A 15098-nucleotide genomic window follows, 5' to 3' on the forward strand; every position below is an offset into this window, starting at 1 on the left:
ATGGGAAGCAAACAACCTTTCCTTTCGAAACAAAAACATTCATATAAGTCGCGGTTCTCTCGGCTCGGACTTTCACAAACGTCTATGGTTTTATTCTGTCTTTTTCTACGATTAGGACCAGTGTTTTTTAATTTAGTAATAATAATAGATCAGACGCATTCATCTCACCTTCTCTACCTCTTTAGAAATCAATTTTTACATCATCCACATCATCTATACATCAAGCCGTTAACCCATCTTAAACCTCTTTTCCTTTACATTATAAATATGCATTAAATGGTTTCTAAGAATGCATTTATTCATCTATCTGACCAAGCATTGGATCCCGCCTCTATAGTCTATAGTAGCCTCATGGTCTTTTACTTTGAAAGGCTAACCGGAAACGGAAAGATCTGCTCACGCGAGCTCGACGTAGGTTTCCGTCCCGGTAGTCGCTTCACTAGATCCAATGAGGTGACGCCGCGTTCCGGGCCCTACGAGACGGTGATAAGGGGAACCAAAAACCAGCGAGTCTATTAACAAAGAGCTTCTGAATTAGCGCACAAAAGGGACACATTAATTCGGGGAGCTTCCTACAAACACGCAGACCCTCCGAAGTCTTGCTTTCCGGCCCCAGAGAGGTGAGTGCAAGGCTCGGTGCACCAGTGGTGCTTTTCTAGTGATGGATGGTCCACAGCTAGCTAACTAACGCTGTCAACTTCTCCTGCCGGGCTCATGTGCACATGTACATATTTATTTCCAGATATACAAAGATGAACATCGTTGTGCAGCCTGTTGAGCCTGAAATGGCTTAGGTTGTTCTCTGCACATCTTTTCAGCTATTGTTGCTGGGCAACTAATGTCACCTGGATGATTTACACAGATAAAAGTTCTGGTTTTATGACTTTGAACCTTAATTTGAATCAAGCGACCGCACGCCCCTTTTCGTTTCTATGTCTGCAAGTTACTGATGAATTTATGGGCCTGTTTTCCTATGAAGAGCACCCCTTTTCTACATTTTTCACATCGACATTTTAACACACTGTTATAATGCTCCTGGGATCCAGAATGGCTCGACTCCAGCTACAACCACGTGTATCCGAAGTGTCTCCACCTTTTGTGGGTGTTATCAGGTATTTTACATGATTTGCATATCCTGGCTGGGACAAAGGCCACATTTAAACCAGCTGTGACGTGCGTGATGAGCCTCGCAGGCCTTCCACTTGCCTCAGTGTTTCTGTGGCAACTGTTAAACTAAAAGGAAAATGTTCATTTTAAACAGTAGGTCACCACAGCTGCCTAATTTCACATTAGTCATTGAACATTGTTGCATTTATTCTAATCTTTTTTGTGAATGTGCTGCAGATTAGAAGGTCCCGGAATGATCTCTCACATGTCCATCATACTGTAAATTACATAACACTTGGAGCTTAAAGTACCTCCAAGTAACTAAGCTTTAAGTTGAACTGCGCTCAGCTAAATGAGGCCCTACGCCTTTGGAAATCCTGTTTAGTTCCTTGATGGAAATTGTGCCAATTTTGATCTTGAGTTGCGTAGTTGGGATAATGGAAGTCTGAAGAAGTTTAACAATTTATTAATTTGGTAGTGTGGTCACACACTTGCCTGACATCCCATTCTTCAACCTTGAGGGGTTGGCCTGCTGGTGGACCAGGTGGTCTTTAGGGTGGCCACAGTGCAGCCACGTGCTTCTGGTGGGGGAACACTGGCGGTACCAGAAGCTCAGAACAAGATTGGATGGCAGCAGTAGAATCAGCTGTTTTTGAGAAGAACCCCCCCAGCGCTGAGCGTCACGACAAAGAAATAATCTACCAAGCACACGCAAACCTTTGCCCTCGGTTTATTTTAAAGTATGAGTGTGTTATAGTGTGTGGTGGATGATACATTTAGAGACTCTGTTAAACCTGGAAAAAAGTTTCTATAGTACAGAAAAATACTGAAGCCTTATACAAATGTTAATGGACTTTCAATGTGTGTGTAACAATGGTGGATTTTTGGTTTTTTTGTGTGAATAAATGTCAAATTTGTCGTTCTCACAGCTGATCATGGAGGGCAAGAAGCTGGCGCTGGTTGCCATCTTCTGTCTCACCTTTTCAATGTTGCCTTCAAATACTGGTAGGATGATCTATAGAAGACATCTGCAGGTACAGTCCGAAGGAGAAGCTCCCCAAATACCAAAATATGCCCAAAATATGTGTTTGCAGTGAGTATAGCCGTCATGTCGGTTGACCTGGGCAGCGAGTGGATGAAAATGGCCATTGTGAAACCAGGAGTGCCGATGGAGATCGTCCTGAACAAGTGAGCGTCCGTCCTGTTTGTGAAGGCCTGAGTGACTTGCTTCAACTTCCAGTTGTTCCCCGTCTCCATCTCCCCTCTCCGCTGCATCCTCTTCTCTAACACCAGCTACCTTCCTGTCCCGGCTCCCTACACCCATAAAACTTCTCCTTGGTCTTTCTCCAGGCCTCCTACCTCAGCATCCTTCTCCCACTACCTCCACTGTCACGTCCCAACCCTCCCAGTCTGGCCTTGCCCCCAAACATGCACCATCGCTCTGACTTCCACCTCTGCTTCCTGTCTTTTGGCTTAGTGTCTCTAAAGCCATCATCATGAGTTCTCTTTGTTTAACCGTTAACTCAGGATATCTCGGAACACCGACTGGGAATGAGGGAGTGTTGCCGTGATCCAACCGGGAGGAACTTATTCCTGTTGTTTTGGTTTTTTTGTTCTTAGGGAGTCGAGGAGGAAAACCCCCACAGCTGTATGTCTGAAGGAAAATGAAAGGCTTTTTGGAGACAGTGCGCTGGGAATGGTCCGTTGTTAAATGTTCTGTTGGATATCACTTACACACTTCAGATGTTGGAGTCGTCTCCCTCCTCAATGCTACGTCTAATGACTGTTCACTTCTGCACTATTTCAGTCCGTGAAGAACCCCAAAACTGTGTATTTACACTTGCAAAGCCTCCTCGGTAAGAAGCATGACAACCTCCAGGTGGCGCTCTATCAGAAACGCTTCCCTGAGCACCAACTTCAAGAGGACCCAGTCAGGGGAACGGTTTACTTTAAATACTCTGAGTGAGTTTCTTTCCTTACTCCCATTGGCAGCATGCTGCTTCATGGTACAAGTTAACTCTCTGAATGAATAAATGTATTGTACTCTTTTGTATTAATTAGAGAGATGCAGTACACAGCAGAGGAGCTCCTCGGCATGGTTCTTAACTATTCATGCGGCCTGGCCCAAGACTTTGCAGGTCAGTATGCTTAATGACCGTGATGCTTACTGTATACGGGACAGTCATCTTTAGGAAATGTAATGTTGTCCCCCCCCTCCCCCAACAGAACAACCAATCAAAGATGCTGTGATCACTGTCCCGGCCTTCTTCAACCAGGCTGAGCGCCGGGCTGTGTTACAGGCTGCACGACTGGCAGGACTGAAGGTCCTTCAGCTTATTAATGACAACACAGCAGTGGCCTTGAACTACGGCGTCTTCAGGAGGAAGGACATCGACAACACGGCAAAGGTGTGAATGATTCAGACGAAGCGCTGATAAGCTAATGCTGGGGTTTTTGCTTATTTCCTGATTTTGATCTTTCAGAATGTGATGTTCTACGATATGGGATCAGGCAGCACGACGGCCACCATCGTCACCTATCAGACAGTCAAAACGAAAGAGTCTGGCACCCAGCCCCAGTTACAGATCAGAGGTGTTGGGTGAGTGCTATTTTTGATGAGATTTTAGTGAGAGGGTGTAACTGAGTCACTCTCTTGTCACGTTGTCTTTGTCAGGATGCGGAACTTGTTGTGTTGATTCTTTCTGACCTGGGCATTCACCCACATGTCAAACTCAGTCCTCGAGGGCCACGATCCTGCCGGGTTTTCTATCCCACTGAATGCATTTTCAGCCTGGTAGGACAGAAAACCCGGCAGGATCGTGGCCCTCGAGGACTGAGTTTAACACATGTGACCCACAGTAATGTGATCGAACCAACCTCTTTACTTTGAATTGACAAGGGATTTGACAGGAACTTCAGTCTGCTGCTTCAGTCTTAATCCTGGTTTTGACCATAGGTTTGATCGTGGACTGGGGGGCTTTGAGATGGACCTGCGGCTCCGGGACCACCTGGCCAAACTATTCAATGAGCAGAAGAAGAGTAAAAAAGATGTGAGGGAGAACCACAGAGCCATGGCCAAGCTTCTCAAAGAGGCTCAGAGGCTGAAGACGGTACTCAGTGCTAATGTGGACTTCATGGCTCAGGTGAGTCCGTGGGAGTAAACCTGCAATCATCAGTCAGTCCCACCTCACAGTTATGCTGCAGGGTAGTGGTACAGACACCTGGCCATCGGCAGCACTTTACTCGTCCCATCAAACGTCTTTTTTCCCCCAGGTGGAAGGTTTGATGGACGACATAGACTTCAAATCTAAAGTGACCAGAGCTGAGTTTGAAAATCTGTGTGCGGATCTCTTCGAAAGGGTCCCTCAGCCAGTCAAAGATGCCCTGAGCGCTGCAGAAATGACAATGGTGAGTCTTGTCATTACACAACGCTGCCTCTCTCGCTTGTGCATTTATCTGTGCGTATGTGTTGCATTTTTACGGCGTTTCCGCATTGTTTTCTGTCTGTAGAACGAAATCGAGCAGGTTATTTTAGTGGGCGGCGCCACGCGTGTCCCCAAGGTCCAGGAAGTGCTCCTCAAAGCTGTTGAGAAGTAAGTGCTAACCACAGCTGTTGCATCACAGTCTGTTTTAATATTAATGCACATATTCTAGCACAGAGGTGTCAAACTCAAATACCCAGTGGGCCAAAATTCAAAACTGGGACAAAGTCACGGGCCAACATTGATATTTATTGAAAAAAATCTTCCTCCAGCTACAACACGGAACCTTTCGATATATAAATATTTAATAAAATACCAGCAGGCCAGCTCTAATAGTCAGTTGGTATGCTTTGCGGGCCAAATATTATTACATTGCGGGCCAAATTTGGCCCACGGGCCAGAGTTTGACACCTAGGTTCTAGCAGGAAGCCTAAATTAAAGATGCTAAAGGAGCGCGAACATTTTCCTGACTCTTCTTTTTCACACTGGCTGGTAAAACATTCACAACGGGCATCAAAAAGAGGTCTTCAATGCTGAGTTTAGTTGTGTTTAGCTCACGCTCACCTTTAGCTCACGCTGTGGAGCCAGGCTGATGGCAGAAGCACGGGGGGAATAGTGACACAACAACACATGTGTAGGCCAACACAACGCTGACTGTAACAGAGCCAAGTGTATACAGACAACCTTCAATCGGGACCCTCTACAACAGGAAGTCTTGAATGAATGAAGCATAATCAGAAGTGATGGTGGGACACGAGGCAGGGGGAGTGAAAGGGTGATTAGGATGTGTTCCCATTATTACTCTGATGCTCTCATCTTCCTCATATCTGTGTTTTGCTATGATGCCAACTGCGTAAATGTGTTTCTTTTCCTGAACGTGCAGCTGTAATGTTGCTGTTTTTACCCTCAGAGAGGAGCTGGGAAAGAACATCAATGCAGATGAGGCAGCAGCGATGGGTGCCGTGTACCAGGCTGCTGCCCTCAGCAAGGCCTTCAAGGTCAAACCTTTTCTGGTCCGGGATGCAGCCGTCTTCCCCATTCAGGTCGGTGCACGTCATCCCGCGAAAGACCAGGTTAACCCGCATCGCGCACAATATACATTGTTTGCTGTGAACTACCAGGTGGACTTCACCCGTGAGACAGAGGAGGAGGGAATCAAGAGCGTGAAGCACAACAAGCGTATCCTCTTTGACAGGATGGCGCCCTACCCTCAGCGCAAGGTCATCACCTTCAACCGCTACAACACAGACTTTGCCTTTGACATCAACTACGGTGACCTCAGCTTCCTCACTAAGGAGGACATCAGGTTGGATAGCAGCGTTTTTTGAACGATTTGCTGTAGGTCGTTGCATCCTTTGAACAGGATGACGTGGTGGGAATCCTCACTCAGCGGCTCTCTTCCTTTCTGTCTCGCCGCCTTTTGTCGCAGTATTTTTGGCTCTCTGAACTTGACCACAGTCAGACTGTCTGGAGTTGACGGCAGCTTTCTGAAGCACGCGGATGCCGAGTCGAAGGGCATCAAAGCTCACTTCAACATGGATGAAAGTGGAGTTCTTCTGCTGGACCGGGTCAGTTCCTGCTGCACATTTCTTTTACCGTCTTCCTGTCAATCACGGTCATATTTGCGGCCCCAATATAAGCAGATATATAAGTCATGTTTCCTATATTTTCATCCACAGGTGGAGGCTGTGTTTGAAACTGTTGAGGAAGAGAAGGAAGAAGAATCTACATTGACAAGTAGGTTTTGCAGACATGTCAGGATCTCCTTCTGTCCTGAATATATAACAGTATTCAGAAAATACAGCAGATTTACACTATAAAGTCCTTTAACGTACTACCGCAGTCACTGCTCTGACCTTTGACCTTGCATCGCTTTTTCTCTGGTTTAGAACTGGGTAACACCATTTCCACGTTGTTTGGAGGAGGGTCATCAGAACCAACCCCAAATGTTACTGAACCCGTCCAGGTATTTCCATGCTGCATCCGCCACCCTGTGTTTATGTTCCCTACATTTTTAGTTCCCTCCCCAAAATACCCAAACCAATAAAACCAACCCAGATCTTGAAGGCCATATCTCAGAAACTTTGTGTACCCTGCTTAACAACCAACAAGCAGGTGTAAGAATCCCTTCAGACATAGTTTTTATTTCATGACATGAAGCCAAAACTGCTGGTTGACGCTTGTGTAAAATCATTTTTCTGGTCGATAGAGCTGCAGTGGTACCTTCATTCTGGTCATCGTTGTTTGTGATTACGTCTTTTATCTGTAACATTTTCCATTTAAAGGGTGGTTAATCCAGTAATGAACCTGCCGCCGCCTTCGTTTTCCAGAACACAAGCGTTTTGTTTGCGTCCAGATGTGAGATTAAAACTATTATGTCTGATTGGGGATGTTGAGGATGAAGAGGAGGTGCCGCCAGAGTCTGGAACGGAGAGCCAGGATAAAGACAACAAGGAGGAGGCAGAAAAAGAGAAGCAAGAGGAGTCGGAGAAAAATGCAGCTGAAGAAAAAACTCAGAAGACGGAGGAGGAGGCAGGCAGCAAAACTGAGACAAAGGTCAGAGCTTAATGGCCGTGAGGGTTTTTTTTGGGTATATTAGGGGTGGTTTCACGCAAAGGCTTTGTTGTTAAAGGAAGAGCAAGAGAACAAGACAAATGGAGAGGCCGATGCAGAGAAGAAGGAAAAACCCAAAAAGAAAAGCAAAATCTCTGAGGACATCACGGTGGAACTCCTCATCAATGACATTCTTGACCCCACTACGGACCAGCTGGCGTCCTCCAAAAAAAGGTCAGACAGTCAAGAAGCGTAGATCTTTCAGCTTCTCTTGGATTTCTCCGTTTGGCGATCCATCACTTACCGTGTTTCTCTGCAGGTTGCAGGACCTGACCGACAGGGACGTGGCCAAACAGGAGCGGGAAAAGACCCTCAACAGTCTGGAAGCTTTCATTTTTGAGACGCAGGTGGGCTCCCCGGACCCTTCACAGCACGGCAAGTCTTGGTCCGTTTCTTTATCAATAAATCTGAGCGCTCTTCCTTGTCCAGGACAAGCTCTACCAGGAGGAGTTCCAGTTGGTTGTGTCGGAGGAGGAGAAAGACCAGATCTCAGCCAAACTCAGGGAAGCGTCCGAATGGATGGACGAGGATGGCTACACCGCCACCACCAAGCAGCTGCGGGAGAAGCTGTCCAAGCTCAAGAGCTTGAGCAAGGACATGTTCTTCAGGGTGGAGGAGCGACGCAAGTGGCCCGACCATCTGGCCGCCCTGGAGAGCATGCTCAACACCTCCACCTTCTTCCTGAGGTGAGCGAGTGGAGGGGAGAGGGTGGCCCGTGGGCACTTCGAACCGCTCGTCATTGACTTGATTTGGACTTTGCCTCCTCAGGAGTGCCAAAATGATTCCCGTGGACGATCAAATCTTCACTGACGTGGAGCTGAATCTGCTGGAGAAAGTGATTAATGAAACAACGGTAAATACTATGCGGATAAAAGGGTGTCCACTGTTCTGCCACTGTTGGGCGGCAGCCGGTAGCTCCTTCGGTGTCTTCACATGCGTCGCTGTCTCTGCTGCAGACGTGGAAAAACGAGACGGTAGCAGAGCAAGAGAAACGGTCTCCGCAGGAACGTCCCGTCCTGCTGTCCAAAGACATCGAGTCCAAACTGGCCCTTCTGGACCGAGAGGTCAACTACCTGCTGAACAAGGCCAAGTTTGCAAAGCCTAAGGCTAAAGCGAAGGCGAAGAACGGCACCAGCTCTGACAAGAGCAACGGCACATCGGAGGAGAAAACCATCCCCCCCACAGAAGAGGACCCGCCAGCAAAGAGCGGTGGGTGGATGCAGCGCACGGCAGGAGGGCGCAAATCAGCGCCGCCGGGCTCGGACTAACGTTTCTAGCATGTCTTTTACAAACAGAGACACCCGAGGAGGTGCAGCCCGGAGAAGCCCCGCCCACTGTGGAGGACGCCGCCCAAACGGAAACAGACGGCCAAACGCCGCCCACGGAAGAAGCGACAACCACAGGTCAGGCTGCCAAACCAGCGGCTAACGATGCAGGAGAACTGTGATCAAACCTCAACACTCTCCACTGTACTGATACTACGCGGATACTTTATGTGTAATTATAGCGCTGCTGGACCTCCTCAGCCTGTCAGGATTTTAATTTGTACTCGGGGGCTGGGGGGCTGGGGCAGCCCCCCTGAGCTGGGGCAGCCCCCCTGAGCTGGGGCAGCCCCCCTGAGCTGCTAAAATAATCGACCAGCACCAGGACTGACACGTGCTGGGAAAAATGAAATTCAGGGCTTTGTTTTACCAGAAGGGAAAAGAAACCAGAATATATTAATACAGCGACAAGATGATGTCAGATGTTGGTGTTCTGATAAATCTAATCAAGGACAGTTAATCTTGAAATCAATTTACTTAATTTTCCCGGGACGACAATAATAAAAGAACAAAATTGTCTTTTCTGAAAGTCTCGTTAGGATTGATTAAATATTTGTATGTTTTCAACCAAGTTGTTCTGTTTTTGTCACAACAGCATGGATCTTATCTTTATCTTTCTCTAGGGTTCCTTAATTTATTCGTTTTTTTAAGAGAATCGAGAAACTCTGAACTTTCCTATTGTGATTTAAATGATGTCTTTGAAGGCTGCGTCTTGACGCTGACGCAGCCTCATATTAATGTTTTGATCTCTCCTCATTTCTAGGACCAACAGAGAAGGGCCATCATGAAAACCACATAGATGATGAGTTATAACAGCTGGAACTGGCAAACAATTATTATTTATTGACGGTGTACAAAGTGGTTCATTCCATCTTAGCTTTTCTCCTCATGTCCCTGCGTATTGAACAACTGGAAGCCGATTACCCTCCCTTTTCTCCTGCTGTTCCTGTGTGTGGGACTCCTGAAGATGACTGAGAAGATGGAGGCAGTCTGGGACCCCCCTCCATCCCTGGGGTCCCAATCCTCAACCCTAACTTTGTTCTGCTGGGACAAGAACTTCTTTACACTGCCTGTTTTGTTTTGTGGCCACAAGCACTGATGCCCCACCCAGAGTTTAGTTGCCGTACCGTTAGCAGAAAACACGCGACACCACTTTTTATAAGTGGCTGTAAAGAATTGAATCTGAAATAAAATGGTTTACCAGTTGGAGATGGACTCCTTGGGTGTGAGTGGGGGCCGGGCGAGGCTTCAGTCTCCCTCCTGGATGATCCAGAATGATCCACTCTTGCCAGTTTGTGCTGGAGGGATACTGAACATGAGCCGATGTTGTGTCATTAGAGCTCTTTGGGTCCCGGGGCACCGTAAATCACTGTTTGGGGAGGGGGGGGGGGGGGTTCTATTGCAAAACTGTTAATAAAAAATAAATTTCTTTGTTTTTAATCCTGTCTTTTGAAGCCTAAATCTTTGTAATTTACAGTCTGGCCTGGAATGTTATAACTTTGTGCATTTTTCTTATTTTATGTTGTGGTCATAAAAATGGAAAACACTTGGGGTTTTTTTTTGTTTGTTTTTAATCTGTCTACATTTAATACTCCAGAATGGCAAAAGTGCAACTTTTAAAATGATCAACGTATTCGAGTCCTTTAGTTCTGGGTCCATTTCGCCTCGACTGGAGTCCATCTGTGGTAAATTCATGGAGCTGGACCTGATTTAGAACAACACGCCTGCCTTCAGTTGGCACAGAGAGGAAAGCCTCCCATTTAACAGGAAGAAACCTTGAGCAGAACCAGTGGTATGGGACAGGCCGGGTGAAGGAAGGCAGAAAGAGCATCACTTGAGTATAGATTTTGTATTTTTGAGAACTTAAACCTACCTTTCCTGCACTAGATTGTTTGTTTGCATTGGTCTCTCATCAGTGTCAGAGTTGAATCTTACAGTGTTGACTAAACCTACCTCGAAATCCTTTTATCAGTGTGCCAGTAATTCGAATTTGTCATCCAGATATCCTTTCCTGACATGTCACAGGGGCTGTATTCCTACATTATTCAACACCAACTTCGCTCCATGAGCATCCCTAGTTTTATTTTTTTGTGATTATTTGTTAAAAATATAGATTGTGTGTGTTTCAATTTAGATAAAAATTAAAATTGATTAATGGAACTCTTGAGACCTGATAATTGGCCCATAAATGGGTTATAATATGGCTTTTATAGATGGATGAACAATAATAAAATTCCATTAAACATAATTACATTCAAACATAAAGTCACACATCAAACTAAGCTTAATCTGGAAATACGGCCATCAAAATCACTTACTTTAAATTACTTGGATTCATTATTAATCTTTTTTCCAGTAAGATTGGTGTCAAAAAATCTAATCATTTTAGAATAAAGTCTAATGCGACACAGTTTAATCTTTCATATTACGCAGACAAATCAGACACAGTGAGTGAAGCTGTTTTTTCGCTTTTGCACTAATCTTTCTGTACTAATGCAGTTTTGAATAATCAGGAGAATAAAGTCTTGTTTTTTTTCACGTGGAACACAATGAAAGCCACCAGAGTAAAACAGATGGCGCCGACGATCGCCGCGACCACCGAGACAACCACCACGCTGCTGGTCACCTCCGTCTGAGCAGCTCCTGCCAGGAACAAGACAGAAATAACAGCAACGTTCCCCCAAACAGACTGCACAATATGTCCCAAAACAATCTTTTTTTCAGACACGGCAGCCTTGAAAACGTGCTTCCTCTCAGAGTTTCAACGTCTGGAGGTGAGACGTCGGGACTCCAAATGAGGGACCAGGAGAGGGGCCAGTTTTCACCTCGATCCAGGCGGACGTTGATGGGCGTCGAGCTAACGGTGGCCATGTCGCTGACCGTGGTGTCCTGGCTGTCGCTGTCGCTACGCCGCCTTCGTCTTCTGTTGTTGGTTCCGGTGCTGCAGTTCTGCAGAAGAACCAGCATCAAAACGCATCCGCCCAGTCCACCCAGTCCAGATCAGTAATACTGAGATGTAAATGCTCTCTGGTGTGTGTGTGTGTGGGGGCTGCATGTAGACCTGACTGAGGCTGGTGCAGAAGTCGCTCATGCACAGCCTGGTCGCACAGTGCACGTAGTAGGTGGAGAAAGTGGCCTCCGTGCTGTGAATGAAGCGAAAAGCCTCAAAAGAGAAGCGAGCGACCTGTTTGTCTCCGTTCACCCCGATGACCGTCTGACCGTCAAGGTTACACCTGGAAGAAAGCCGAGCCACTCCTGCCTTTATCTCAGCTGGTTCTAGACCTTCTCGTTTCCCTCTCCAAAGAGGAAAGTGTGTCCGCTAACTCACCCAACAAAGAGGTCGTAGAAGGAGGTGTTGATGGGGAAAGGCGAAGCTGTGGCGTAACACCGATCCAGATGCACGTTGAATCTGAAGGAAGAAGTTCAGGGTGGGTTTACCATTCTCAACTAAACGAGCCCCCACTCTGATTTAGTGTTCTGGTTTTAAGTATCAACCCCTCTATTCAGACTCAAAGTAAGGAAGTGAAAACCTGTTGGTAAGGTTAGACGCCTTTACTTCCACAAAGATCCTGGTCTTTAGCTCCAGGCCTTGTGGAGGGATCGTCATGATGGAGGAGTAGCTATTGTCCTGGAGAACAGAGGAGAGCGAAGGAGGTTCTTTCAGTCTTGGCCAACATGAATGGAGACAAATGAGCCATTGGGGTCACTCTTATTTTCACTGCGACACTACAGGCGGTGCCAGCCATGTTTGGACAACATGCTCAGCTCAGAAACAGGAACAGGGGACACCGTTTGACGTGCCGAGACGGGAACTGGGAATTTGTGTTGGACATTGTGGAAAACGGAATATGCGAATGTCATGTTGTGGGTCCCTGGGAGGGGCCTTTTTGCTCCTACATTGTAGAGCTGCATGCTCAGCGTGCTGATGAAACTGCCGTTATTGTCGTTGACCGCCAGATTGGCCCCAGACCTGTTGGAAAACAGACAAGGGGTCACGTTCAGCGGCTGGCGATCACCGTGGGAAAAACAAGGGAGCAGTTGTCAACTAACAGCCCAACTCTCCTCTCACATACAGCACATGGGCAATAAAAAGGCGGAAGCAGACACCCCCGAACAAGCCGTTCCATACAGCACTGGAGTGGAAAACAGCACTTTTAACAGGAACAAACCATGAGCGGGACCAGCAACCTTGAAATACCTTTACTTTAAATAAGGTGGCGTTAGGGCTAGTTACAATAGACCGTCAATAGCCTCTGAATTTTACAGATTTCCAGCGGCTTCACCACCAACAGATGTTCCAGAAGAAGAAGCAGCAGAAGGTAAAACTGGTATGCAAAGGGAGGCGAGGGGGGAGGTTGGACCACAAACAAGCTCGACTTGAGAACAGAACTATGAGAAGGTGACTGAGAGACAGGAACCCATCGGAGGGCAACAGTCGGGCAAAGGGAGGAACATTTGGTCGGTTTATCTTACACGCTCATCTGAGTGTTGTTGATCAGGTACTGCAGTGGGTAGTGACAGGAGAAGAGGTACATCACCTCCTCGTGATAGGTGATGGTGCCTGTGCTGGGGTCCTTGGAGCAGACCATGCCTGAGATGCTGACATACTGAACGCTGGAGAAGTCTGCAAACACTCCGGTCCCCTCCTCCTCCGTGACCTTAGAGGAGAACCCGGATGAGTCCATGGAGGAGGAATCCACCGTTGGGAGCCTGGACCTTCTCACCTACCGTCATGGTGTTGGAGCAGACAGTAATGGCCTCTTCCGTGATGGAAAAATTGAATTTGACCACGGGTGGGTCAGCGTTCCAGTCGGCGGTCCCTTTGCACTGCTGCTTGGAATGCTGGGAGTTGAGGGACACAAGTGACTCGTTGTAGCCGTTGAAATAGATGGGACACAGGAGGATCTGCAGATGAACCATCTCAGGGCCACACGACACCTGGATGTCCGAGTTCACTGAACACACCAAGATGAAGGACTACGTCAATATCCCTGAAGGAGATATCACAAACGAGCAACTATCCCCCTCGTTCTTCCGCTTTCATTCGATGAGGGTTTGTTCTGATAAGACCCAACATACAGATTCTCTTTATTTGTCCTTACATTAAGAATAGAATCCAACATTCACCATGCTTATAAAAGCCTCTCATATCTCTCATTTTTTTTAAAGAAGCCATTGTAGTGACAGAGCTCCTGCTTGGGTTACTGACATTCCCAACAGTCCAGAACAGGAGCCCGATTCTGCTGCACATCTAACAATAGACTGGAGACGGATTCAGGTCAGACCTGCGCTGCTATAGATTATATACGTTGCATGAGATGTCCCTGTGATGCCCTGAGATTTACTTTATTCTCTCTTCTGCTTGTAATGATCAAATTACTCCATCAAAGATCCGTCCTCACTGACAGCTTCACTTTATTGGATTTAAAACAGCCAGCTTTCGTACTGAAGGGTCCTAAAGGACCGGCTGAAGAGAAAAGTTGCTGTAAGAAAAGAATTGTCATTTTTATGTGTAACTTTGCACGATAAATCCCAGTTCCAACACTTCACCTCGACCTGACCTCGATTTAACGGCTGTGAAAATCCCTTCCAGGAGGAACAGGTTAAGATGATTGTTTCTTTAATGAATGAGTGACGGAAAATAACACCACTTCAAACTGGGCTGCCTAAAATTCCACTGTCACAAAAGGTTGACAAGAACGTGGGAAAAGAACCAGAACAGGAGAGTCAGAACCCGGATGAGCATTGAAGATCCACTGACCTGGACTTCTGAACGTTGAGTGTCCGATGCAGTCATTCTGACCTCTGGCTGGAAGGAACGTGGCGGCCAACTGACAGACGAGCAGAATCTGCCACATGGTTCAAAAGTGCAGAGAAACACACCCGCTTGTTCCTGGATCAAGAGATGGACAGGAAATAAAGACCTAAACCAAGAGACCAGAGCAGAAACATGCAGCAACGCACAGAAGCGTTAGCCTCCTTCTAATACCAGTAACCGACCAGTACCTACCCACTGATTCAAGAAGAAAACAGTTTAGCTAATTAAGGTAAAGCAAGACAACGAAAATATAAAAAAGATACAATGGAATGATGTATGATTGATATTTAACCATGTAGAGGTCAACTAGGAGAAAAAAAGACACAATAGTTTGTGCTTTATGTAACAATGTTAACATTTACTCTAATAAAATCAGTCCGGTAGAGGGGAATTGTTCCTTACCTAGTGTGTGTCACACTCTCTCGGTCCACCTTTGTTGTGTCTACTCTTACCCTCATCACTCCATTTATACTGGCCTCCTTTCAGGCTCAAACGGGATCATAAGCCCACCAAGAAGAAAGCAGAGCGAGCAACACAAGCTGTGAGGATCATCTGACAGGTGGAGGAACAATGGGAGCACCTATATGAAGCCTCTTCTGGAAGGATAGAACTCTGGATCTGAGTGCTGATGTCAAATCGCTTTCATACAGCAAAATATAAAATGTTCTTTCCATTATTTTCTGACATTTGTTCCTTCATTATGCTCATGATTGCAGTGTCTTTGCTGGTGTTGTGCAGTGTCTTTGTGTAGCTTTG

General features: G+C 46.5%; 2 protein-coding genes and 1 long non-coding RNA gene across 5 annotated transcripts; 2 read left to right on the forward strand and 1 right to left on the reverse strand.

The window, feature by feature from the left end:
- Positions 1-421: 421 nt before the first annotated feature.
- hyou1 (hypoxia up-regulated 1) lies at positions 422-10075 on the forward strand. 2 transcript variants are annotated; one of them, XM_057055586.1, is made up of 24 exons: positions 422-620; positions 2037-2112; positions 2202-2295; positions 2728-2806; positions 2915-3069; positions 3169-3245; positions 3334-3515; positions 3591-3706; positions 4064-4250; positions 4381-4515; positions 4618-4700; positions 5500-5632; positions 5711-5895; positions 6019-6157; positions 6269-6326; positions 6479-6555; positions 6987-7145; positions 7222-7376; positions 7462-7549; positions 7632-7888; positions 7971-8055; positions 8159-8411; positions 8498-8605; positions 9288-10075. In XM_057055586.1, the coding sequence occupies exons 2-24, from the start codon at positions 2043-2045 to the stop codon at positions 9335-9337; spliced, it is 2925 nt and encodes a 974-aa protein (XP_056911566.1). In that variant the 5' UTR covers positions 422-620; positions 2037-2042; the 3' UTR covers positions 9338-10075. The 2 variants fall into 2 exon arrangements, with proteins under 2 accessions (XP_056911566.1, XP_056911565.1); XM_057055585.1 differs by having other exon boundaries at positions 5500-5895.
- Positions 10076-10907: 832 nt separating this feature from the next.
- On the reverse strand, positions 10908-14883 carry si:ch73-261i21.5 (zona pellucida-like domain-containing protein 1). Of its 2 annotated transcripts, none has more exons than XM_057055598.1 (10): positions 14745-14883; positions 14286-14417; positions 13253-13479; positions 12998-13182; positions 12422-12494; positions 12055-12152; positions 11853-11933; positions 11586-11757; positions 11350-11473; positions 10908-11167 (listed from the first exon to the last, which is right to left on the reverse strand). In XM_057055598.1, exons 2-10 carry the CDS (start codon positions 14380-14382, stop codon positions 11034-11036), a joined length of 1191 nt encoding a protein of 396 aa, XP_056911578.1. In that variant the 5' UTR covers positions 14383-14417; positions 14745-14883; the 3' UTR covers positions 10908-11033. The 2 variants fall into 2 exon arrangements, with proteins under 2 accessions (XP_056911578.1, XP_056911579.1); XM_057055599.1 differs by having other exon boundaries at positions 14286-14448; positions 14745-14871.
- On the forward strand, positions 14377-15018 carry LOC130538210 (uncharacterized). Its single transcript, XR_008953815.1, has 2 exons — positions 14377-14571; positions 14829-15018. It is a non-coding gene; the product is annotated as an uncharacterized LOC130538210 (long non-coding RNA).
- Positions 15019-15098: the final 80 nt, after the last annotated feature.

The sequence above is a fragment of the Takifugu flavidus genome, chromosome 14 (assembly GCF_003711565.1).
Source record: "Takifugu flavidus isolate HTHZ2018 chromosome 14, ASM371156v2, whole genome shotgun sequence".
In the NCBI taxonomy this organism is placed as follows: Eukaryota; Metazoa; Chordata; class Actinopteri; order Tetraodontiformes; family Tetraodontidae; genus Takifugu; species Takifugu flavidus.

Excerpts from the sequence above, each read along its gene's own strand:
- hyou1 (XM_057055585.1), top strand. The coding sequence starts at position 2,043 with ATGGAGGGCAAGAAGCTGGCGCTGGTTGCCATCTTCTGTCTCACCTTT. Across the intron at positions 3,516-3,590 it reads ACATCGACAACACGGCAAAG|AATGTGATGTTCTACGATAT; the intron begins GTGTGAATGATT and ends TTGATCTTTCAG. Across the intron at positions 4,516-4,617 it reads GCGCTGCAGAAATGACAATG|AACGAAATCGAGCAGGTTAT; the intron begins GTGAGTCTTGTC and ends TTCTGTCTGTAG.
- si:ch73-261i21.5 (XM_057055598.1), bottom strand. The coding sequence starts at position 14,382 with ATGTGGCAGATTCTGCTCGTCTGTCAGTTGGCCGCCACGTTCCTTCCA. Across the intron at positions 13,183-13,252 it reads TCTGCTCCAACACCATGACG|GTCACGGAGGAGGAGGGGAC; the intron begins GTAGGTGAGAAG and ends TTCTCCTCTAAG. Across the intron at positions 12,495-12,997 it reads AACAACACTCAGATGAGCGT|GTCTGGGGCCAATCTGGCGG; the intron begins GTAAGATAAACC and ends GTTTTCCAACAG.